The sequence below is a fragment of the Eschrichtius robustus genome, chromosome 5, assembly GCF_028021215.1.
Source record: "Eschrichtius robustus isolate mEscRob2 chromosome 5, mEscRob2.pri, whole genome shotgun sequence".
NCBI lineage: Eukaryota > Metazoa > Chordata > Mammalia > Artiodactyla > Eschrichtiidae > Eschrichtius > Eschrichtius robustus.
This window is the reverse complement of record NC_090828.1, coordinates 76,048,339-76,075,665: the sequence shown is the minus strand read 5'-3', so window position 1 is coordinate 76,075,665 and position 27,327 is coordinate 76,048,339. Positions and strand designations below refer to the sequence as shown.

Below are 27,327 nucleotides of genomic sequence, written 5' to 3'. Positions count from 1 at the left end.
TTAAACAACCCTCCAGATTTCAAAAAATCTCTTCAGGTAGTAGATCTGTCCCAATGTCATGGCAACTAGAACAAGAGCTTCAAAGAAGGACCAAAGGACCACTGCTGTTTGTGTTGTCATTGACTGCCCTGTGTATTCTCTCTCGAACTTCCATGTATTCCTGTTCACGCTTTACAGCTGTCATCGCCACTGTGAGCTCATTAATCATTTCTTCTAGCTTGTTCTGGTGAGCTTCTGTTCCCATGTCTTGTCCTTTGGGGGCCTCCCCAATATCAATGGTGAACATCACTATCTTTGGAGTCATGGTGGACATCCTACTGCTAAAACACAACTTAAATGTTCCATCCATGTGAGCAGCAAAGGTGTATTTCCCACTGGACTCCCGGTCTCCTTTATAAATTCCTCTATTATCAGGCCCTGCAATCTCCACGTCGATGTCCAGGAAGCCGCCCTCGGCCACCTCGAAGATGAGGCCCATCTTGGTGCCCGGGGTGACCCGCTCGCAGAAGCACTCCTCGGCATGCGCGTCGATGCTGACGAAGTAGCCCGAGACCGTGGCCAGGAGGGCGGCCCGGAGCGCCAGCAGCCCAGCGAGCGTCACCACGGTGGGGCTGGGGCCGAAGCCAGGGCCGGGACTGCGGCCTCCAGAGCTGCCATCGCCGCCACCGCCGCTGCCTTCTCAGCCGCCGCCGCCGCCTCAGCTCAACCGCATTTATTTGAAAAAAAATAACAGAAAGATATACTAGGAAAAAGGAAGCAAACTACCATTCTTTGTAGATAATATGCTTATATTCCTAGAAAACCAAAAAAGAATCATCTGACAATGGCTAAAAATGAAACGAGTCAAGCAGAGTAGCCAGCTTATAAATGATGTATGAAATCGGTAACTTTGTTATATATCAACAATAAACCACTAAGTATATGTAAAAGTTGATATTCTTAATAGCAACACAGAAAACCACCTAGGAACAAAATTTCCAATAAATTCATGGAAACCATACAATACAAGAACAATAAAGATACAAAATTCTACTAAGAAAAAAAAGAGTAGGCTATATGGAGAGCCACATCTGTTCTAGATTGGGAAGACTCAAGACTATAGTTATGCCATTTCAACTATAAATTAACCAATAAATACGTTGATTCTAATGCAAGTATCCAGCATGCTTTAAAAGAATAGACAAATTGATTCTAAAATTTGTTTATCTGTGGATATAACCAGGGCATTTTTGAAGAGAAATATGGATTAGCAATTGGAGATGAGGCAATTTTGGAGGAGGATTGACCTGTCATAGTGAAACTGAATTATAATACTACAATAATCAAAACAAAGTTATTCTAGCACCTGTTAGGTGGTAAACAAGGCAATCAATTAGAAAAACACTGAAGCATATTTAACTATTTATAGGAATTTATTATACAAAAAAGGTCTAATTTCAAAGTCCACAAGTACTGATATTTGGCATGAGTAGACACAATGGACATTTGGTAAAATCAGTCAAATTACATTGTATTAAGTATAACTGTGGCAGGATGGAAAGTAATAGTATGTGTTTTGGCATGGAAAAATCATCTGTGAAAACATAAAATATAAAATTTGGTAGGTTTTGGGAAAAGTATTTTCTATTTTAATTTAATTTTTCTTTGGCCTTTTTATTGTAGTTTTTGGCAGTATTCTTACACTGTACAACTATAAACAACAAAAATGGAATTACCTGAACAGCTAGTCATTTATATCCATGATTATCACTTACAAGTCCTCCCATGTTATTTCAATCTCTATATTCTAACTAGGTGAAAATCATGCAAACTATTTCAAAATGACTTGATCTGAGAGTTCTCCCGTCCTCTTACCCTGACCGCTAGTGGTTGTCTATTTCAAATACGGAAAAAAAATTGAAGTTCATAATTTTAACTTCTTAGCAACCTCCTTATATCTGGGAAATGTATATATCATAGTTAAGATTAATTCTCTGTGTCATCAACCCTGTCTTTCACTAGTAATGACATTCTTTTAAGGAAATTTGATTATACAATTTCCCTTCCATATTGATTTCCATCAACAATCTGTTAGAATGGTGAATGAAAGAACTGAAAATACTTTGTAAATTATTAAATGGGCTGTGCACATTGCACCAAAAACTTAACTAAGTATAAGGAAGCATGCACATTCATTTCAAAGAAAGCCAAATTTGAATTAATGATTATAGAAGAAATGATAAATGATTGAATAAAATAAAATTCTCCTGAATGGTAAGTAAAAGCTATGTGCAAACGTGGATTGAAATGTAGTATAGTTTTTTTCAACAAAGAAATATGATACGTTTAAGACTTCCTTACTGCCATTGAAAAAAATGCTACAAAGGGGGAAAAATGCTTTATCTGGAAAAGTCTGGGGTTATAATGAAATAATATTAGATTAATATTTCAAAATTAATGTTATATAAAGTTTCAATTTGGATTTCTTTGATGTCTAATTTTTACTAACATATCTTTGTTTCATCTTTTATTTTGAATCATACTCGTTTGTCTACTAGCAACAATACTTGTTATAAGATATTTAAATATATTTATATACATATAATAAGATATATGGAATTTATGTATTTGAATATATTTGTGCATATATGTATATATATAAATATAATCTTTTGCCTCTGTGATCCCATTAATCATTTAGGTGATTTTTCTTTCCAAACCACATCGTTTTGTCATTACATGGACATAACAGCAAATATAAATACACTCACACACATACACACACACACACAGATTAAGGTAATCCTATAAAAATCATGAAATTAGTGCTGATTCTCAAGATTTAACCCACTATAAAAAAAGACTTTACTGCAAAGAAGACAGGATCAGTTCTTAACTCCCCTTGTAAAATGATGATACTTTCTCCATACCTGAGAAATATTTTTCCTGAATGAATTAGAGACAAATTTGGTGACTTAAAACTGATCCCTATTCAACAAAGATGACAAAGGAGTTAACTACAGGCCAGACATCTTATCTGTAAGAGTTCTCTGGGGGTCAAGAAATCACATTCATTTTGCAGGATTATTTCAGGTGGCACAATTTCTTAATTACTGTTAGATGCCTCAGAATAGAGACCTAAATCCATCTAAAACTCCTGCTGCAATGATGACAATTCTGCTGAGGTTATCTCTGCATCTGCTGTGTGACCATGTTCCACATTTACCTTTAAGTTTAAGCAAATTATGAAAAGCAACCCTGCTAAAGCTGTCATCAGTGAATATCATCATCATCACATAACTGTTTGGACTTCAGAAAAAAGTTCAAACTGTAAAGGATTTTGGAAGCAGATGGTTGAAGAAGAGAATCTGGACGGACTTCCCAGGTTTCTCATCTTTAAAATGTCATGCCATGGCTCTAATGTCAATTGTGCTAACACGACAGAGAATGAAATCTAGGCTCAGAAAAGAGCACCTGTAGTCTAAGGTCACTGAGGTAGTGGCAGAGTTGAGGCTTGCACCCAATTTATAGTGGCTCCAAATTTCACTGCTCCTTTCTGTGTGAATGACTTCTTGCATATCACAATCTGTTCTTACAACATATAATTTATGGTTTTATGACTCCTGTTGACAGCCTGTGAAGGTTTAAACACGTCAGGCACTTGTCTTTTTGACTTTCCCTCTAGACACAAACTAAGAGTTGGGTCAAACTAGCATCTCAAACAGCTAATCATGCAACATGAGAAGCCTGCAGAGGAGTCAGAAAGTTCCCCCCACCTCTCAGTCTTTACAGGGGTCTGGAATAGCATGGTTTCAAATTCCACACAGAAGATGACCAGGGCATTAACATTGCTCTGCCAAGTTGCTAAATTTAGCAAGACTCTAGAGGTGCAGAAAACTTGCCCAAGAAGACTTATAATTCTTAGAAAAGATTTGGCAATGGTGGTGTTTTACAGAAAAAGTTTAGAGGTATAACAGGGTAACTTCTAACTTGGTATGATACTGCCAAAAAATCATCATAAAACACAATCAGACATCTAGAGTTTTGTAAAACCATTAATAACTCAGTCATTTCATTTGGGTTGGAATATTTATTTAAATATTAAAACACGTAATATTAGCAAAATGGGGTTCACAAGAAATGGCAAAAGAGTCATATTTGTTGAATGATATGAAGGTATTTGTTTCAGATACTTATTCAAAAATGCTCGTTTCACCCTCAAATGGTATTTTTTTAAAAATTTAAACTTGGCCCATAACAGCAGTTCAGAAAGTACCGAAAGAACTTTTGAGAAGCAAGAAGCTGCATCGGCCATATCTGCAGAGCAATGGAAGATATCTGTACTCCCTCAGCTTTCTGCATAGCCAGGATCTACATAGTGGCAAACTGAAACAGATGTGTGGCGTCTCCTTAATGTAGTTGACTAAGAATTTGTTTTGAACCATTATATAGAGAATTTGATTCCTCTAGTCATAATAATAGGTGAGACACTGTTAAATGGACTGGGAAGTGTGGAGCAGTGATAGCCAGATGGAGATAAATGAACTGCACAGAATTAGGGTGATAAAAACCAAACCTAGGCTAGACCTAGGGTAGAGAGAATTCTATTAACTACTTGAGACAAAGGACTTCATCAATATGAGAAGGACGAGGAATTAAAAACAAACCTCATAATCTCACTGTGTTTACCTCTATACATTATTTAAGACATTTACATCAATAAGCATAATATATATCACCGTATAAGAAAATGTATATACTTTGGTATATAATCTTTGTAAGCCTCATGATCTACAGGGCTAGCTAAATCATTCTCAATGTTTGTGGTGCTTCTAGCAAGTACTGAGTAAAAAGAGTTTTGTCCGGTGTTGTTTTGCAGAAGTCCTTGAACAATTGTATACTCAATTATAAATACATTTAAGAATGTGGTTTCCAGATAGGTAGATGAGGTAAACTAGAGCTTTTGCTACATAGTACTTTTGAGGAAGGCACTTTGCATACCAACTTCTCTGTAATTTGAGTTACAAAAGAAGCCCTGAGTGCTGTATTGAAAGATACCAGACAAAAAGGAGAAAACACCCTAGTTGTTTCAAACATAGAGATTTTGATACAAATAATTGATTATATGTGTGATACAAGAGTTGGAGAACCAGTGAAGCAATCTAAAGACTAGTAAACAGAAGGAACTAGATATCACTCCAAAGGCTAGAGGAAAACAGGTAGAAATGATGTTACTAACCTGGAAGCCAGGGTCATTCTATGGGATGTAGAGCCAGGGTGGAGACTGACAAGTAGGTGCCATAAACACAGGGAGAGACATTATCTGGCAGGAACTAGAGCCACCATGGTGACTCAGACACTTGTGACAACATCAGTGGCAGCACGGGAGAGGAGGTATACCTTGATTTCTCTTCTCCTAGTCTCTAATATTCTACCAGTGCCTCGCATTGGCTAAACCTAACTCTAAGTCATTTTGGCAAAAGTCTGCATGAATGCAGTTCCTTGAAATAAAGAGCAGAGCAAATAAAAGACTGAGATGTGAGAACAATAGGCAAATGGCTGGCCCAGAAGTTGTACAGTTTCAAGGGGACATGTCAAAAGTATCTTCAGTGTTACACTTATTGATTATTGATCTGTTCCATCAATAATGGATTGAATTTCATATTGCACTCACAGCTATTAACAAACATTTGTATCTTTTCTAGCCTGCCACTTTGAATATGAGAAAATTCCCAGAAGTTATCCAATGACTGATGGCTTCTACCATATATTCATAAGGAGAATTTTTTTTCCCTTGTAGAATTATTTACAGACAGATTGTATGTGTAATTACCTATAGATTGACCAAAGTTTGCACATATGGACTGGTTTATGGATATTTAAAAACTTCTCTTTCTTATATTTTTGGTTTTGATTTAAACCACACTGAAGAAATGCTATTTATAGATTTTTCTCAGATAATCGGGATATGGTGTTAGCTTTCAAGGAATTCAGTGGACAATTAGGCTTGTTATTAAATACTGGCTCTCATTTTGATAGGTAACCTTAAAAAAATAAAGACAAGTAGATTGGTGACAAAGCAGTATGATCAAATCAAGCTGCAAAATTCCATGCAATCTTCTCAGAGGAGGAGATGTTTGAATTGAGACTTCAGGCATGAGTGCAGTAGAAGAAATCATAATTCAGAGACATGTGGTACTGTAATTTTAATTTGGTATTTTATAGTTTATTTTTACTTTATTTCTATTGCCCAAATATTAAATGTTCTTTGTAGAATAGCTAAATAATACACATATGGGAAAAAAAGGCTCCATTAATCCTACGAATTGGAAGCAAACATTCTAACATTCCAATGTGTATCTTTCCAGATTTTTTATGCGTATATCAATTTATATGTAGAAAAAAATAAAGTAATTCTTGCAAATGAAACTAAATTATGCATTTTGTATTGTGGTTGTTTTCAAATGAAATATATTATGGATTTATCTAGCAGTACTTATAAGCTCTGTGTCTCTTAGATTGAATAGTTTTTCAATGCATACTTTCTAAAACTAATCATATTTTGTTAGATATTTTGGTCACTTCTAAATATTCAATATTATGAACAATGCTCCAATAAATTTCCATATTCCTTTTAAAGTATATAATTAACTATATATAGTTTTTATATAGTTTTTAGTATATATTCCTAAAAGTATCAAAAATATATACTTAGAATAAAGGCATTTTATATATCTTGCCCTAAGAAAATCTTACCAATTTATAGATAAGTGTGAAATTTTTTTGAAGTTAGGGAAGAGGGTGATCTTTTAATTACACACATCAAAACTAGGCATCATAGCTTATTGGTATGTTTTCTTATGCAAAAGTAATTTTTCAACGTTCTTAAGCAAATACTGTCAAATTTCATTTTTAAAAGGGATACCTGGTTGGAAACTTGAACAGTGATTTTTACAAGCAAAATGTTCTTTAAAAATCTTTACTATTCACAGTTGTTTATGCCCAGTTAACCAATGCTGAACATTTAATTACAAAAGCTTTGCTACTCTATATTTAAAGGTTTGTAAAACTTCTTGCTGTAGCTTATGTAAAAAAAGGAATTGTCAGATATTTAGAATTTTGAGGAGAAATCATTGTAAGATTAAGCACATTGACACGAGATGGTAAGAAATGATCAAAAAACGTTACCTCAATACTTCTGTTCTAATAATAGGCCAGGGGTATTAGTTACTTAACAACATTTTTTCACGCTGCATTTGCCTCCACATTCCTGTCTATTCCTCATGCTGGGCATACCAATTGGGAAAGCAAGCTACATTTGCTTTGAAAGCATTCTTCTATTTGTTCTTTCCTTCCATCCTTTCTCCCTTTCTCCCTCTTTGCCTCCTGCCTTATGTTTTCTTTTCATTAATTAATTCATACTATGTTTTGAGAACAGAAAAAAAATTAAAAGAGCCTGTAATCTCACCAGCCAGATAATCTCAGTGATTAATTTTAAATAAAATGAACAGCCTGCCAAGAAGGTCAAACAGCACACAACAGTACCAGATGAGAAGCAAATATGTCTTTCCATTTTCCAGACCCTATTTTTTGTTTTCAAAGTTATTCATCATCAATTTTTTTCTTTTACACCTTTCCAGAAAAATAATATGCATGTACTAGCATATCTGTAAAAATAATCTCTCTATTCCTATGTTTATCTATAGGTGGGCATGCATATCCTTTTTTTAAAAAACAGAATAAATCATGCAGTGTGCACTGTTCTAAGCTCTAGTTCTAGAGAACGTTGCATAACACAGATAGATCTGCACGTGCTTTTTACTAATGCCAAATTATTCTGTTGTACAAATGTATACCGTAGTTTATTGAACTGTATCAAGGGATATTTGGGGATGAATTCTGATATACCCAACACCCTGCTGAGAACAACTTTACTTGAGAAAATAAGGACGCAATTTAGGGCAACAAATGACAAATAAAAAATAAAAGTTATGAGCTCTTTAAGAGTAAGTTTATTTTGTTCAGGATGGGAATTCCAAACCATTATCTTGAGTTCTCATTACTACGTTTTTGCCTCAGATTCCAATGAATAATTTTCTTAGGTAAAATTTAGACCTCTAAATGATCCTGTAAAAGTATGTCTTCAATGAGTCTGCAAACTTACCAGATGTCTTTGACTTAGACAAAACATAATTGATATTATGTAATTTTTGGATCTCACAAGGCATAAAAGGATTCACTTTTTGGTCTTAATCAGTATTATCTCCAAATCAAGAAAGTTAACTCCTCTCAGCATGAATGTCTTAGAAAATAGGCTAATTGATAGACTTAAAAAGTATGTTCTAAAGCAGGTATTTTAACCATTTGGAAGTGGTGGCATGTTAGATTTTGTTTTAGTACAATTGCCTAGGTAAGGTTTTTACCTCACTCTCCTATGTTACAAGATTGAAATTTAGATGCCATCTAGATCATGGATAGTGCAGCTGTATCTTTTATAGCACCCGAAGCGCCCTATGCTTTGTGTTTTTAAAGACCAATTCTATTTGCTGTTTCTTGGCATTAAGAAATAAAGTAAAACAGCATCCCCAATCACGTTACTTGTTCTGCTATGAATTCTGTTTGCTATGCTGCTATTGCATTCAATATGTGCATTTACATTTAAGTTAACATCTAGAGTTGGATAAAATGATTTGGAACATTTTACATTTAGTGCTAAAGAGAAGACATTTGATATTTATTCGCACTTTGCTCGCCACCAGTGATTTCCAGATCTAAAATCACATTACATTCTGTTTCACATATAGTGGCATTTCCTAAGTGTCCTGTCATCATACTTTACTATTATTAAACCAATAACACTGGGTTATAATCTCACTAGAAGTCCAGAAGGAAGACTCTAAAAGAAAAAAAAAGAAGGCTGAAGCGCTTAAAATATAGATGTAAATTAAATTATTACAGACATTTTTGTATAATTCTTCCATAATATTTAAAAATTTAGAAATAACAATATGGTCCTTAATGTATGCTCAGCCAGGGTCAATGTCTTGACAGAAACGTCACCAGCATATTAAATAAAATTCCATTTCTTTGTATAACTACTGTATATGTTCTCAAGGTCCTTGTCGCAGAGCAAAGTTGAATAAGACACATTTACTGCATGTCTGTAGAACTGATAGAAGGATCTGGACATATTTTAAGTGTTCAAATCTCTTTAAGAATGTTACAGGTATACTGAGACAATAAATTCATGATCCTAAGATTCACTGTGAAAAATACCACTTGGAGAAAAAATACTGCCCTTAAGGATGTGTACAAAATCAAATAAGAGGAAGGAAAAATGATAAACAAATAACAAACAAAAAGCAGCTTTTCTATCTTAATAGTAAAAGTCAGCTAGAGAGAATGTAATAATTAGCCATAGTACTTACCAGCTACACATTAGAATTTTCCAAGTGTTAAATCTGCATATTCTATGTAATTACTTACTTTAGAACCCTCTATGGCTTCATAGTGCTCTATGTTTTAATTAGAGCTCTAGTTAATTTTAATAATGCTCGAGAAAATTCCTATCTTCTCATTTTAAATGTATTTACTTTGTATTTCTTTGTCTTTTATCTCTCTTCTCTCCACCTCATAAACATCTAATCTTTTGACAAAAGCCCTTAGATATATATCCACCGACATATAATATGTAGTGCTTCTTTGTTTTTTACATTTACATAAATTTCACTGTGTTTCTAATTTCATGCATGCACACTTTCTTTGGAGGACGTACCCATATATTGTTTTATGTTCTTTTGGTCAATTGCTCTATTTGTCACAGATTTTGCGTAGTATACTTAAGGTATACATTTCTCTAGTGTTGAATATCTGAGTTGCTTATAACTCCCTACTAACACAGACAATGCTTTGATGAGTGTGCTTGTTCATATTCCCTTATGAACACATGTTGGCATCTCTCTGGGACAGATATCTAGAGGTGTGGGCCAGGAGCTGCATGATCAACACATAGTTAATTTCATTAACTAGAACCAGATTTCATTCCAAAATAACTGTATCTATTTGTTCCAGGGACACATGTCCCACTGCTTTGTGTTATCAAGTTTATCGTATATTAAATACCAAAATATATACATTGATCTCTTTTTGAGCTCTTTATTCTGCTTGAGTTGCCCAGTGTACCCATACTGTTTTTAGAAATAAGGTTTTGTAGCATGGCTTAATAGCTGGTAGAGTATATTTTGGAAATTAACTGTTTGTGGATCTTTGTCTTCATAATCCATATAAATATATACAATTTTGACCATGATTTTATGAGATATAATATCTTTATAAATTTATTTTGAGATATAATATCTTTAGTATATTGTCCTTTCTATAAGCATGGTAAATATCTTTAATTATTCACTTATTTCCTTTAATAGAATTAACTTTTTTGTCATAACATATTTATACTCCTAGAAAAACATGATATTTTATTTCTCATATTTTCTAATTGGTTTTTCTAGTACAGAGGAAAGCTATTAAATTATTTTTATTAGTTCTGTAAGTTTTTCTATTGTTTCTTTTGGTTTTCTACAATAATAATTACATGACCTACAAAAAAAATGAGACTTCTATTTCTTTACTTCTAATTCCTGTACCTTTTACTCCCTTTTCTTACTTCTAGTGTTTTCGGAGACTGCCAATACTAAATTGTGGCAGTGATTCTAGGCTTCTTTGTCTTGTTTCTTATCTAAATAGGAATACATCTAATTTTTTTTAATAAAGATTGGTATCAATATTCTCCACATACTTATTAAAAATAATGCAATGTGTCTATTTTCCTTTAATTTACTTCACAATTTTCTTCATATTTGTTTTCAGTAGTTTGTATGTTATATGTGTGTGTTATGGTATTTATCCTGTTTGGAGTTCTCTGAGCTTATAGCTATTTGGTTTAATATGTTTCGTTATTTTTTGAAAATCCTTAGCCATTCCCTTTCCAAATATTTTTTCTCCTCCATTTTCTTTTTCCTTCTTCTCAGACTCAAATTATACATAAGCCATTTGATATTGTTCCACAGATCTTGGATGCTCTGTTCTAATTTTTGTTTTCATTTGTTTATTTGCTTATTTATTTATTTATACTTATTCCCCTTTGTATTCCAGTTTGGATAATGTTTCTCAATCTGTCTTCAATTTCACTGACTCTTTCTTCAACTCAGTTGAATATTTAAACAGTATTTCCATTTAATCTTTTCTTTCATATTTCCGTTCAACTTCTGTTATAGTTTCCAATTGTCTGCCAAAATGTTCCAAGAGGATTTTGACATAGTAATCATAGTATTTTAAACTATCTGTCTCATAGTTCCAACATACACATCCTTCACTAATCTTTTTCTGTTGATTGTTTTGTCTTTGACAGTGTATTTCTTGCTTCTATTTATTTCATAATTTTTGTTTGATTGTTGCATGTAATGTGTAGAACTTTAGAGCCTGAGGTGAATGTTATTTAGACCCCAAAACATACGATCTTCTTGTCCTAAGCCATTAGTTCAAATATAGAAGGCCAAATCCTTTCTTCGATTACAGACATATTTTAGCTCCTAATCTGACCATCTTTAATTCTGCCTAGTTATTTCAGAGTAAAATAGAATTGATTAGATACAAGCTTTCTTGGTTACAATCACACACTAGTGCATCCCTAAACTTACTATTTTGTCACAATTAGTTAGATGACTCAGCATTTTTGTCACCTAAAACAGGGGTGAAATGTGTAGTTTAGAAATTATTTTCTAAATTCATGCCTTAAGAAGAACTGCAACCATTTTGTTTCAGCAATACTGTGTATCATCTCTATGATCAGCCCACATCATTAACGACACCATGACTGTGGGATGTATTAATAGCAGCATCACATGTAATAACCAGCTTCTCTGAGCTTCCTGGATGTGTGGTTTGGTGTCTGATATAAGTCTGGGGAAATTCTCAGTCATTATTGCTTCAAATATTACTTCTGCTCCTTTCTCTCTTTCTTTTCCTTCTGATATTTCCATTATGCATATGTTATACCTTTTGTAGTTGTCCCACAATTCTTGGATATTCTGTTCTATTTTTTCCAGTCTTTCTTAAAATGTCCATCTGTTTGTTTATACTATCCATCTGTTCTTATATGTTATCTACTTTTTCCATTAAAACCCTTGCCATATTAAGTTTTTTTAACTCTTGGTCTAATTCCAACATCCCTGCCATGTCTGTGTTTGGCTCTTATGCTTGTTCAGTCTTTTCAAACTGTGCTTTTTACCTTTAATATGCCTTACAATTTTTTGTTGAAAGATAGACATCTTGTACTGGGTAAAAGGAACTGCAATACATAGGCCTTTGGTAATGTAGTGGTAAGGTGTTGGGGGAGGGGAAGCAGTCTATAATCCTATGATTAGGTTAGGTTTCAACCTTTCGGCGAGCCTGTGCCCCTGAACAGTGAGCTTCACCAGTGCGTCTCAGTTTTGTTTTTTGTTTTTTTTTTTTGGCCTCTGCCTCTCCACCTCTGTTAGGTCGGATCAGCATTATTAGAGGGGTCTAGAGCTAGAGTTTGGTATTTCCCTTCCCCCAGATGAGTTAGGTTCTGATAAAATCTCTGCAGGTTAGGCTTTAGTAAAATAGTTTCTTCTGAGAGCAGGACTTGTTAAGAAGAACAGAATACTCTGGCATATTTCAAAATACTTTTCCCCCCCTCCTGCTGGAAACACGAGGGGATATTTCCTCAGTATTTGCTGTAAGAAAACGGTACCACTCCTGCAGGTAAAACTCATAGAAGTGTGAGGGAATCCCTATGACTGGGTCCCCCCTGGAGATCCAAATAGACTCACAGATTCCGAGGAGAGACTAGTGGTTGCCTGGGGGGGTGTGTGGGTGGAATGGATGAAATAAGTGAAGGGGATTAAGAGATACAAATGTACAAACTACCAGTTATAAAACAAATAAGTCACAGGATGTAATGTACAGCACAGGGAATATAGTCTGTAATATTATAATAACTTTGTATGGTGTGTAACCTATATCAAATCACTATGTTGTGCGCCTGAAGCTAATATAATATTGTAAGTCAACTATACTTCCAATAGGAAAAAAAAAAAAATGAGTTGTTGATTCTTTTAGTTTTATCAGCTTTTTCCTTGTTGTTAAGACACAGTGGTGATTTCTAAACTCCTTACATGCTGGAGCGGAAGTGTGAAATCTGACAAAAGGAAATTCATCCTTGAATAACTACGTTTAATGAACATTGTTAATTGCATGGTTTAGATACTGTCTGGCCTTCAGGAGGTAGTGAGACTAGATGGATTTCTGAATGTAATTCCAAAAGGTAACTAACAAGTTTTAAAGGAAACATTGCATAAAAGAATTTTAAGTTGTAAGTATTCTTACTATTGGGCAGGTATAACCAAAATTCGAATACAATGTTCCTGATGTTCTAGAAGGATTCTCCAGGAGAGTTTTGAAATGCATACCTATACATATTTTTTAAGAATTACAAAGATAATATCACAAGGACAGATGATTATATCTCATACTATCAACACTAGTAAAATAGTTCTAATGTCTTCTTAAAATTCTATCATAACTTTGAAGCTTGATAGTTATGCTTTGAGGACAAATCATTTGTGTCAAATTGTGTCTTTAGAGTAAAAGCAAAACTCTGTGGATGACTAAAAAATATTTTCAAGAAAAAAATACTACAAAATAATGAATAAAATAGCATCGTCACTGTTGTTAGTAAATAGAGATACTTATCAGAAATAGTCGGGTTAGAATTGTATCTGCCATAAACAATAGAGAAATAGGGGTGACTTTATGAGGATAAAATTTAACTCTAAGGAAGAATTATTAAAATCCTAACACTGGAAATTAAAGTATCTGAAATAAAATATTTATTGAAAAGGCTTAACAGCAGATTAAACACAAATTATCTAAACTGAAGTCAAAGAAAATAAAAGTCAGAGCACCAGAGAGATATTTAGGGAATAAATGTACTTGGGATCAGAGGGAGAGGAGAGAGAGAATGCAACAGAAAGAATATTTTGAAGATGTCTGAGAACTCCCTAAAATCGCTGCAGGATCTCTATTCTATAAAAAAATGTGTGCTCATTTAGTGAAAAAAATTATATAGAGTTATCTTTGCCTATTTCAGTCATGTAAAAAAATTGGCTATTTTCATCAACCTAATATTATTTCTTCAGTCAAACAGAAAAACCAGCAGAAGTAAATCAAAGCTAGATTTAGATAATTCAATTCGTTCATAAACAAATAAATAAATAATCACAACAAACAAAAATCAAGAAGCCTGGGATATATTTCTCTATATTGTCTTGTTCCATTTGGGTTGCTCTAACAAAATACCAGAGATTGGATGGCTTGTAAGCTACAGACATTTATTTCTCACCGTTCTAGATGCTAGAAGTCCAAGATCAGGGCGCCAGCATGATCAGGGTCTGGTGAAGGACCTCTTCCAGGTTGCAGACTGCCAACTTCTCACTGACTCCTCAATTCCTCCCACATGGGAAGGGGCAAGCAAGCTCTCCAGTCCTCTTTAATAAGGGTTCTAATCCCATACCTGAAGGCTTCACTCTCTACTCTCTCCCAAAGGCCCCACCTCCAAATACCATCACATTAGGCATTAGGATTCCAACATTTGACTTTTGAGGAGACAAATTCAGACCATAGCACACACGTGCTACATTCAGTTAATTAAATCAAGTTCTTATACATCTTATGTATCTCTTTAATTAACCATTTTCTCTCCATACCTACTAAAAATTATTTATGTTAAATTGTCATCAACTTTTTCTTGGATTAAAAAAGGAGGGGGGCAGGGTTAGCAACTTGTCTCTGACTTGTCATTCCAGTTGGAACTGGGAGAATGACCAGGGAGAAATGATTTGGTTAAATCTTGTGAACATGCAAATCACCACACTTGACAGCATTAATTAGTAGAAAGATAAAGGAAAGTCCTTGTCTATGGCTTGCCTGTCTGTCTCTGATTGTTGTGAGTCTGATTTGATAATCCCATTCTGTGTTTCTTAGATTAGTGCTGTTAGCAGAATTATCTTTATTTTTTACAAATAATGATAGCTAAGGCACTTTTTACCAAGAAAAAAAAGGGATTAGAAATGCTTTAGGATAATTTAATGCCTACTTATTGTTGGTGGAAAGAAGACTTGAGGTAGATTATGAAAGGCAAATTTTATCAAAGAATTCAGGAGAAATAAGCTTCGAACCATGGGCTAAATGAATAGAGTTCCAGGCAAAAGGCAAATGGAAAATGTACAAAAAATGTTTTCCCTCAATAATGTGACCATCTCTGGTGAAAGTTAGATCTCTAATACACAGTGCTGGAAAAATGAGAAAATAAGAAACAGACTTTTTTTTGGAAGTCTTTCTGGTCATATATTACATCCTTGGTGCACTAAACAGCTCAGAAAAAAATGCTGTATTCAGTTGCAAAATAACTCAGTTAAGACCACTGGTTACTTAAAACAATTATACAAGTACCTGGAAGCAAAACTTAGATGACCATAGAATTCCAAGGATATTCTGTGAAAGAACTAGACATTTTAAAGAGAGACACCAGTAAAAAGAATGAACAGCCAATAGACACTTCATCAATTTAAGATACTGCCAAGTAGAATAGACTAATGGCCAAGTGGCCACAGACCTTTGTGAATAGATGTTTCTCCATGGTATAGCGATTACGTTGCCACAGTGGGTGAAGATGATGGTTTGGAAAAAAACCTTTGGCGGGTTAATTGCCTCAACTTGCACTGACTCACAGGTGGAATTCTCCTAAAGTGATAAGAATGTGCTGACCATCCACCTAGCTGGGCTTTATCATGATCAAGGGTAATGCACTGAACTTAATGCCATTGATGCAGACTATGATACAGGATGTAATAAAAGAACTATCTATCTTGAGCAACTTAGCTACCTTGCTCTTAGTAGGCTAAGAGGATATTCAGGAAGTACTGTGACTTGGGATGTGTGATGAGAAAATGATACACGTGGTCCAACTGAGATATGGCACAAAAAGAAGAAATGAAAAGACTAATGATGGTAACAATAACCTATTCAACTGGTGGCTTTTGAAGAATGTGTTGAAATAAAGAACACTGACAAGACTTCTACGAAGAAATTGATAGCATATTTTTAATGCTAAGGAGACGAGAGATCCACTCTGACCCAATCCCAACCTATTAAAACATCATGCCAATTGTGTCTTATTTTTTTCTAACCTGGAGGAGTTAAAATCTAATTAAGATAATCAGGATTTAGACTGGAAAATACTTGAATGGGGTGGGAGGGTCAGTTTACTCTTTTTCTTAAATCTATTGAATCTAAAACAGATTGAGGGGATGAGAGTTGCTTTCCTCATCCACGGGTGGTGTGGAGGGAAACATGGGCAGCATCTTAGGCCTTATAACAATTTGAATGGTATTGCTTGGAAATATTTTGTAAAATCATTTTAGGATTGATGGATATGGGGCTGTATGTACAGTAATCCTTACAGGGAATAGAGATGGCACTCTGAAAGGTACAAGTTAAACTGGGAGGGCATATCAATTACATAAAGAAGGGAACTAAAGTTACAAATTGAAAAGATTTTTCTCTAGTCCATTCACCTTAACCTGAAGGTATAAGAGTATTGGACATTTTGGAGTGTGGAGCATTTTTTGCCATTACTCTTTTCATGGGAGTTATCAACTAAGCTTCTCCTTTGCCTAGTTTTAATTGGCCTTGCTAAATGGGACCTTTTGTAATTATCCATGCCCTTCTAGGTAGTAGAAATTAGGCAATACAGAATTTTAGGGGGCAGCATAAGATCTGTGTTCTAATCAAGGAAATGCTGAAGTTGGAGTTTGATTCTCCCTAATTCTCTTTTCATCAGTATTTTCCAGTCAGTTTATAAGGCAGTTCCTGGAGACTCATGGTAGGTTGTCAAGGATTAAAAACTTTATTCCTCTGAACATTTCAGTTGTACGGAGGTATACCCATATAGTGCCTACATAGTATTTTTTTTTTTTTTGGCCACACCTCGTGGCTTGTAGAATCTCAGTTCCCTGACCAAGGATCCAAACTGCTCACTCAGCAGTGAAAGCACGGAGTCTTAACCACTGGAGCATGGGGGAATTCCCCTCACAAAGTATTTTAAGTACTGTATAGGAAATACAACAGTTCAAGCAGAATTGGTCAGTCAATATAGATATGGTTAATGATTTATTTAAAATGCCAGTTTTGAATCCCATCCAGGCACAATTTGCATTCTCATGAAATGGAATCCACTATTCTAGAAAGTTATTTGAATTTACCACCATAATGCCATAATCTAGTGAGGTGGCACTTGGACTTGATAACCATAAAAAGCAAGTTAGTTCCCTATGTTGATAAAATAATAATTGCTCTCTTCAAAGGAGGAAATGTAGGGGGAGTTAAAAACTGTAGTCACTCACATGACTAATAGTGTTTGTGAAATAAATCCACCTAGAATTCAAGGGCAATTCATTTTGTGAAATTCCTGAGAATTATGTGGTGATGGCAACTAGAGACATTCTTCAAAATGTGAGGACTCAGTTACCATCTCTCAGTGAACTTGTTTTAAGCAAGAAGCTCAGGGATTAGCGGTGTCCAGACTTTGATAAAAAGGCATTCCTTATCCAGGAATCCTTTTCACAAAGCTAAGAGAATAATAGCAGAACCTGAATGGGGCTCTGAGCAAAACCAAACGTTAAAAGTCTTATTAAGAGTGACAGCAAAAAAAAAAAAAAAAAAAAGAGTGATAGCACAGGCAGTCCCAATCAACCCTTATGGCTCAACTGAGCAGGTAGTGCTAGACCTGTTTAAAGCTAGAATACATGAAGACTAGAGCACTTGGCAGAAATTGAATAAGGCTACCCCGCAGAGACCTCTAGGTTTTGAACACAAATGCTGCCATTTGAATGAACATTTCTAGCTTGTTACTGGGCATTGGTCAAAAGTGCCCCCATCAGAGATGTGCATCAGGTAATTGTAAGGCTAGAAATAATAATTATGTCTCGGGAGAGGTCAGAAAAATATTAGAATAGAGATTGAAGTACATGGAGAGGGAGTGGAAAAATTCAGTGTGAGTGCATCATATATATGAGCAGATTATTGCCTCACTGCCAACAGAGCCAACAATTGAGTCTCTTAGGTCCTCCACACCCCTTTCAATTTGTAGTCTGAACCTTCTGACTTTTCCCCAGCTGAGGCAAAGCTGACTGCTTGGTCCGTGGATGGGAGTTCCTGAATTGAAGGGACACATTGCCGTTTGGAAATCGGTCACACTATCCCCTGCAGATGGTAAAACCTTGGTGGAAGAAGTCAAGGGAAAGCCTGCAGTGGGCAGACCTGAGACCCACTTACAATGCAGGAAAAGAGAAGTTAGGCTCATGCCTCAGGGGAATATTTCGATATTTGTAAGCTTTTAAACTGTAGTCAGTGACCTTGGATTATATACAGGCAAATGGGTCTTCTAAAAAACATGGCTTCATATGGGACTCTTATTTATGGAAATCCCTGTGGAATTTAGAGGAATAATTTAGACGCGCCTTGTAGATGCCAAATAAAAATACCAGTTGCCAGTTCAGAAGTCAAATGGAATGCTAAGGCAGAAATAGCTGAATCTCTAGGGCAGGGATGCAGATGCTAAGGCCATGCACCCATGGGCTGAAATGGCATATTCACCTTGCCCCTGATGAATTCACTAATAAGAAACTACTCCCACTGCCAACAAGGAAGGAATTACTTGAAAATGACTGTGAGTAAAAATTTCCCCCAATAAAAGTCTACATATAGTTGACAAGTATATTATATTAAACATCTACACAAAGGGTTGCAAGCTGGGTTTAACTGTAGTTGATATTTAGTCTAAGTTTTGCTTACCTGTGAAAGGGGTAACCTTGGATAATACGACATAATTAATAGTTGGGAACAGCAAGTTTCTATCAATTTACCTGGATACATTTCTTATAATCAGGGTTCACATTGCTATGGGCAAGAACTATTCTAAGCATTTACATATATTAATGTTTAATACTGCAGCGCTTCTCGGAGGAACATACTATCACTACCTAAACTTTAGAGCTGAAGAAACTGAGTCACAGAGAGGTTAAGTGATCTTCCCAATGTCATGCAGAAAGTTAGCGGTAAAGTCCATAAAGGCTGCTTTGGATTCTCTGCTCTTAAGCAGCATGCTGTACTGCTTCTCCACAGTCAAACACTGATCAGAATTTTTAAAAATCAGTTTAGCAATATATACTGAGAATCTTAAAAGTAGTCATCTTCTGATACATTTTTATTACATCATTTTTTGTTACACAGGAAAACAAGATTCAAAATAATGGCTGGTGAAACGGAAAAAAATGATGCAAATTAAAATAAATAATAGACTAATAAAGCAAATAAATTAATATGTAGATATTAAAAAAAAACTTTAGAATTTCTGATTTTAAAAGTAATTAATAAAAAAGTAGAAACACAATTCCATGCTCATTATGATTTTACTATATAAATTTAACACTTACATTTAAAACTGGCAGTGAATGGTACAAAATGTTGACAGTGAATGTATGTGGGTTGTGATATTATGAGTCATTTTTTTTCCTGTTTTGATTTTTATCCATTTACCAAATTTAAAATAACAAACCCATTTCCTTATTTTTTTCTCCATATACATTTTATTTATTTATTTATTTTAACATCTTTATTAGAGTATAATTGCTTTACAATGGTGTATTAGTTTCTGCTTTATAACAAAGTGAATCAGCTATACATATACATATATCCCCATATCTCCTCCTCTTGCGTCTCCCTACAACCCACACTATCCCACTCCTCTAGGTAGACACAAAGCACTGAGCTGATCTCCCTGTGCTATGCGGCTGCTTCCCACTAGCTATCTATTTTACATTTGGTAGTGTATATATGTCCATGCCACTCTGTCACTTCGTCCCAGCTTACCCTTCCCCCTCCCCGTGTCCTCAAGTCCATTCTCCATGTCTGCATCTTTATTCCTGTCCTGCCCCTAGGTTCTTCAGAACCATTTTTTTTTTTTTAGATTCCATATATATGTGTTAGCATACGGTATTTGTTTTTCTCTTTCTGACTTACTTCACTCTGTATGACAGACTCTAGGTCCATCCACCTCACTACAAATAACTCAGTTTCATTTCTTTATATGGCTGAGTAATATTCCATTGTACATATGTGCCACATCTTCTTTATTTGTTCATCTGTCAATGGACACTTAGGTCGCTTCCATGTCCTGGTTATTGTAAATAGAGCTGCAATGAACATTGTGGTACATGACTCTTTTTGAATTATGGTTTTCTCAGGGTATATGCCCAGTAGTGGGATTGCTGGGTCATATGGTAGTTCTGTTTTTAGTTTTTTAAGGAACCTCCATACTGTTCTCCATAGTGGCTGTATCAATTTACATTCCCACCAACAGTGCAAGAGGGTTCCCTTTTCTACACACCCTCTCCAGCATTTATAGTTTGTAGATTTTTTGATGATGGCCATTCTGACTGGTGTGAGGTGATACCTCATTGTAGTTTTGATTTGCATTTCTCTAATGATTAGTGATGTTGAGCATCCTTTCACGTGTGTGTTGGCAATCTGTACAACTTCTCTGGAGAAATGTCTATTTAGGTCGTCTGCCCATTTTTAAACATGACTCAGTTTGAAAACCACTTTCTTTTTTACATTAGATTGAGTCAAATTTGCTTTTGTAAGATGAAGATCATTGCATTTACTGTGGGCTTTGAAATAATATTACATTCCAGCTATCAAACTGACTTCTTCAACACATTTATAAATGTTTTACAAACCATTTAAGCAATCTCAAACCTTTTTGTTTGGTTGAGTCTTTACTGTGCACTTACGATTTTTTTTTTTTTTTTTTTTTTTTTGCACTTACGATTTTTGTGACACAAAGAGAACTTTGGATGACAGGTATTATTATCGGATTTTAGTTCAGTGTTATAAATGTTTGATAGAATTCACCTGTGAAGCCATCTGGTCCTGGGCTTTTGTTTGTTGGAAGATTTTTAATCACAGTTTCAATTTCAGTGCTTGTGATTGGTCTGTTTATATTTTCTATTTCTTCCTGGTTCAGTCACGGAAGGTTGTGCTTTTCTGAGAGTTTGTCCATTTCTTCCAGGTTGTCCATTTTATTTGCATATAGTTGCTTGTAGTAATCTCTCATGATCTTTTGTATTCCTGCAGTGTCAGTTGCTACTTCTTCTTTTTCATTTTTAATTCTGTTCATTTGAGTCTTCTCCCTTTTTTTCTTGGTGAGTCTTGATGGGACTCTCTGCACTTCCTGGACTTGATTGACTATTTCCTTTCCCATATTAGGGAAGTTTTCAACTACAATCTCTTCAAATATTTTCTCAGTCCCTTTCTTTTTCTCTTCATCTTCTGGGACCCCTATAATTTGAACGTTGGTGTGTTTAATGTTGTCCCAGAGGTCTCTGAGACTGTCCTCCATTCTTTTCATTCTTTTCTCTTTATTCTGCTCTGCAGTAGTTATTTCCACTATTTCATTTTTCAGGTCACTTGTCCGTTCTTCTGGCTCAGTTATTCTACCTTTGATTCCTTCTAGAGAATTTTAAATTTCATTTATTGTGTTGTTCATCATTGTTTGTTTGCTCTTTAGTTCTTCTAGTTCCTTGTTAAATGTTTCTTGTATTTTCTCCATTCTATTTCCAAGATTTTGGATCATCTTTACCATCATTACTCTGAATTCTTTTTCAGGTAGACTGCCTATTTCCTCTTCATTTGTTTGGTCTGGTGGGATTTTACCTTGCTCTTTCATCTGCTGTGTGTTTCTCTGTCTTCTCATTTTGCTTAACTTACTGTGTTTGGGGTCTCCTTTTCACAAGCTGTAGGTTCATAGTTCCCATTGTTTTTGGTGTCTGCCCCCAGTGGGTAAGGTTTGTTCAGTGGGTTGTGTAGGCTTCCTGGTGGAGGGGACTGGTGCCTTTGTTCTGGTGGATGAGGCTGGATCTTGTCTTTCTGGTGGGCAGGACAGCATCCAGTGGTGTGTTTTAGGGGGTCTGTGACCTTATTATGATTTTAGGCAGCGTCTCTGCTAATGTATGGGGTTGTGTTCCTGTCTTGCTAGTTGTTTGGCATAGGGTGTCCAGCACTGTAGCTTGCTGGTCATTGAGTGGAGCTGGATCTGAGCGTTGAGATGGAGATCTCTGGGAGAGCTTTCGCTGTTTGATATTACGTGGAGCCAGGAGGTCTCTGGGGGACCAATGTCCTGAACTCGGCTCTCCACCTCAGAGGCTCAGGCCTGACACCCAGCCAGAGCACCGAGACCCTGTCAGCCACACAGCTCAGAAGGAAAGGGAGGAGAAAAGAAACAAAGAAAGAAAAAAAAAATAATAAAATATAATAAAATAAAGTTATTAAAATAAGAAATTACAAATTATTTAAAAGAATAAAAATAATTAAAAAAAGAAAGAAGAGAGCAACCAAACCAAAAAACAAATTCACCATTGACAAGAAGCACTAAAAACTGTACTAAAATAAAAACAAAACAAATGGACAAACAGAACCCTAGGACAAATGGTAAAAGCAAAGCTATACAGACAAAATCACACCAAGAAGCATACACATACACACTCACAAAAAGAGAAAAAGGAAAAAAATACATATATCTTTTGGGAAGTCTGAGGTCTTCTGCCAGCGTTCAGTAGGTGTTCTGTAGGAGTTGTTCCACATGTAGATGTATTTCTGATGTATCTGTGGGGAGGAAGGTGATCTCCATGTCTTACTCCTCCGCCATCTTGAAGGTCTCTTGCCGCTGTCCGCAGTCCGGCCCTCGATCGCCGAGGCCATCCATTGGTCCCAAGAGCCTCGGAGGGAGGATGAAAGAGGTGTCCCCGTGGCTGGGACAGGCTCTCAGTGAGGCGAGGGGAAGGACCCAAGTGAGGAGCCGAGGTGGACACGGCCGCTCCCGCCACAGATGCCACCAATTCCCCCAAGCCGGAGGTGTCGTAGAGGCTGTGTCCTCGGGATTGCACTTCCCGGAGCACAGCGCTTGCCTCTGGTGCAGTGGCTGAGTGCCGGGACGTGGCAGGCTGGGGCGGCGAGGCTGGACTCTCTTTTCCTTTTAAATAGAAAATAATTTCTTAATAATAATTCCTTCTATTCCTCTGTGCAATGAATATTAACAGCTTCTTATATACATTGGTTGCATGTTGGTAAAATGAATCGTTTCCTATCTATATTGATGGCTTTCTTAGTGGCCAAGTGGTCCATCTCCATTATTCTGTAGCTTAAGGATATATTTAATTATCCATGCACACAAACCATTTGAGTAAAATTCTCCTAATACAATGAAATTGTGTCTTTGTTGGTTGATTTTGCTTTAAAAATGACTTAGGCTGTATTCAACTCTAATTTTCTATTTTCCTAATATGGAAGGTAAGGGAATAATGGGTATTCAAGTAGTTCCCAATAAACTGTGAAGATCTCTTACTGATAAAGATCTTCTCTTCCTGTGAAGTTCAGGGCCTATATTCCACATTGGTACAACAAGAACTGAAACATGGATTATATGCCCTGCCGTGTTTGAAAATGCATCTTTTAATTTTATTGTAATTCTTGGGAAGCATCTTCGCTGAGCATAACCAAAATAGGTAATTTTCATGAAGCATATTAGAAAGTATAAAGCTCACCCTGATGGAATATATGCTAAGGTCATCCCTCTAGGTGAGGGAAATATGATAATTATTCAATGTTTAAATATCAGGGAACAAATGAAGTTGTATTAATATCATTGGAATAACTTATTTAGTTAATATCACAATCAGTTACAGGGAGAAAAATGTGTCTGAATTTTCAAGGAATTATTTGTTTTGAAATGCATTTTTATATAGTTCAGAATGTTTTTTAAAATGGTAGAAACATTTGAAAAATATAAAGAATGGCATAGTTTAATATGTTAACGGTACATATTTGTAAGGTATATTGCTTGCTGTGCAACTCAAAAGAAAAATGTAATATATACTTTCACTGGTAAAAATCTCTTTCTTATAGAGGATGTTTCATAATGAAACTTTCTTGAAGTCTAATCCTTAATCTTTCAAGCAAGTGCAATGTTGAAGCTCTTCTTTCTGTAATAAACTCTAGGTGTGGTTTAAAAAATTAAGGAAAAAGTAATTTCTTTTGGTCCATATGCTGCTGGATTTTATAATCAAAACAAACAAAAATATTTAACACATTTTCTGTGTTTTTCATCACCAAAACAAGAGAGTTTTGGAATATTGCTCATTTATATTATACACTATCTAAACAATGCCATTTTAATGTTAATAACATGCTTTGCTATTTTGACTTTATTGTTTAATAAAAGTTAAAAAGGAAAATAATTGAACTTATTTTATCTGAATGAATATACATGTTGCTGCCATAAAAATTATAATAATATTGAGCATTCAACATTTTCACTAACTGGAATTGAATTTCTCCTTTTTATCATATGCAAGGTTAAATGATACAAAAATTAAGTTTAGGGAAGGCTTCACTGTGCCAGTTTTTACCATTACAAAATGTCCTGTGAGAATTAGAATATGTTTTTCTTATCTCAACATGACAAGTGTTACCACTATTGATGACCCTAAATAATGATTCTATTATCTAAATGTTTTTGTATTCAAATAAGACATTTAAAAAATTGCTACTGACTTGCTGTGTGACCTGGAGCCATTCACTTAACCTCTCTGTTTCTTGATAGGAATCAGATTAAGATTAATTATCCATGCGTGCTTTGCTAGCGTAGAGAGATAATGAGAGAGAATCTGTAAACTAAATTAGATGTTAAAATATGTCATACACATTCAAAGTGTTATTCCAATGTGTAATCATATACAGTAAGGTCTGTCAGCATTTAAATTAAATGATAAGCTTAGATATTTAAAAGTGGTTTGTGTGGAATTTAGAAATTAAAGGAAGACCAGAGTTTCCTCCAATTCATAATCCATATTAAATGGTTAGAGGGGAGAACAAAACTGGAGATGAAACTTTTATTCAAAGTTGAATGTGATTTTCCTACATTTAAAGATCTTAGTTTTCTTAGAATGACATTATTCCTTCTAGAAAGGGGGAAAAAACTTTTCCTTGAAAAACTGTCATTGGTCAAGTAGTTATTAGTAATCTTTGACACTGCTGAGGAATCAAGATTCCTGATTTCTAGTCTTAGCTAAGGAGATAATTAATTAGCTGTGCCTTGAGGAATTCAGCTACACAGTTTGAACCTCACTTTTTTAAATTAAAAAAATTATTACATAAGTTTCAGGTGGACAGCACTTATAATTTGACATCAGTATATACTACAAAGTAGTCAGCATAAGTCTAGTTACCATCCATCAGCATACATTTGTCCCCCGCTCCACCCCCCACCCCCCTTCCCCTCTGGTAACTGCTAACCTGGTCTCTGTAACTATGAGTTTGTTTTTGTTTTATTTTTTTGTTCATTTGTTTTGTTTTTTTAGATTCCACATATGAATGAAATCATACTATGTTTGTCTTTCTTACATGTTTGACTTATTTTGCTTAGCCTAATACCTTCAAGTTCCTTCCATATTGTTGTAAATGGCAGAATTTCAAATTTTTTTTATGGCTCAGTGATATTCCATTATATATATATATATACACACACACACACACACACACACACATATATACCTATCTTACATATTCTTTATCCATTCATCTATCGATGAACACTTAGGTTGGTTCCATACCTTGGCTATTGTAAATACCTCTGCAATGAACATAAGGGTTACATATATCTTTTTGAATTAGTGTTTTCATATTCTTTGGGTAAATACCCAAAAGTGGAACAGCTGGGTCACATGGTAGTTCTTTTCTTAAGTTTTTGGGTAATCACCATACTGTTTTCCATGTGGCTGCTCTAATTTACTGTTCCACCAACAGTGTATGAAGAAGGTTCCCTTTTCAACACTTCTTCTCCAACAATTGTTATTTCTTGTCTTTTCGATGATAGCCACTTTCTTAATCTGAAGAATGACAGGGAATTTAGAGCAAATGACTTCTAGAAGTAATTTCAGAGTGAAAATTTTATGACATAAATCATTCAAATTATTCTTATAGCCTTGTCAATGCTACCTGAATAATAAGAATAATAAAACACATACATACACACATTGGTTTAAAAATAAGAAATAGATTAAGAACCAATTCCCTGGGTTGTATTTAAGATGGTACAAGATTTTATATGCATAGTCCCTTCAAGAGGTAATAGAATAAACTTGTAAACATCTCTTAGAGACACACTTGATCAGGTAATTCTGAAAAGGAACATTTCCTTATTCCATGGGTGATATTTCCCTAATTCTTTGAGTTTGATCTCATTGTGGATGACAGCCGTGTTTTCTGTGGAGAGTACTTGGGTCTAATATCACATGCAAAGGCCTGAGGTAGTTGTTTCATTTGTCTAATTTAGCACTTTTATATTATTTTATCATTGAATTTTACCAATTGCATTTAGAAGCTTAGTCCTTGGATCAGCCATAGTTTAACATGTCCAAATTCCAAACGTTTTTTGTTGCTCTTTGAATCGCAGGTGCCTTCTTAATTTGGATTTCTTCTACCGTTAGGTCTCTGTCATACTTACTGTTTTCCAAGTACTCCTTTCCATTTAATATAGAATTTTTTATGATCAGCTGCATTCATCTGTTTGCGCACTACTGCAGTTTCTTCACCATATGTGCATTCTTAATAAGTTGCTTGTGGCCAGTCAATCATGAACCATTTATAATTTAAGCCATTTATAATTTAAGCCTTACCCACATACCAAAGATTTCAGTTATTCATGTGCTCCTTTATCTGCTTTTACTTGCAAACTAACTATCATTCGCTCCACCAGAAGCAATCATCCACCATCTGTCAATCTGAGACTCACTTGTCTTGGAAACTGAAGCCTGGTGTTTATATATTGCAGGTATTATGAGCACTTCTCATCTGACACCCTTCTCTCTCTTCTCCATTCATTTTTTCTATTGTTAACAAGCATACTTTATGATGTTTTCTATGCTTTGTGACTTGTCCTCTAGGTAGATATTTTCAGCATGACTACGTCTTTGAAAGAAAAGTGGTGTCATCATATTCACCTTGTCATATTTAAGTATATCTCAAAGCAATGGGAACTTCACCAGAATTAGAAATACAGCAATAATTCATTGTATGGAATTTTTCCAATTTTTTATAGGAAGAGACTGGATATATTAATTACATGAAATAATTAATATTACATGTATTAAT

The 27,327-nt window shown here is 35.1% G+C and overlaps 1 protein-coding gene across 1 annotated transcript; it reads right to left on the bottom strand.

The window, feature by feature from the left end:
* On the bottom strand, window positions 1–26,578 carry LOC137764637 (transmembrane emp24 domain-containing protein 2-like). Its single transcript, XM_068543685.1, is given in 5 exon segments — window positions 1–103; window positions 105–675; window positions 1,855–1,873; window positions 22,815–23,149; window positions 26,542–26,578. Coding segments are annotated over 5 exon segments (1,065 nt in total).
* Window positions 26,579–27,327: the final 749 nt, after the last annotated feature.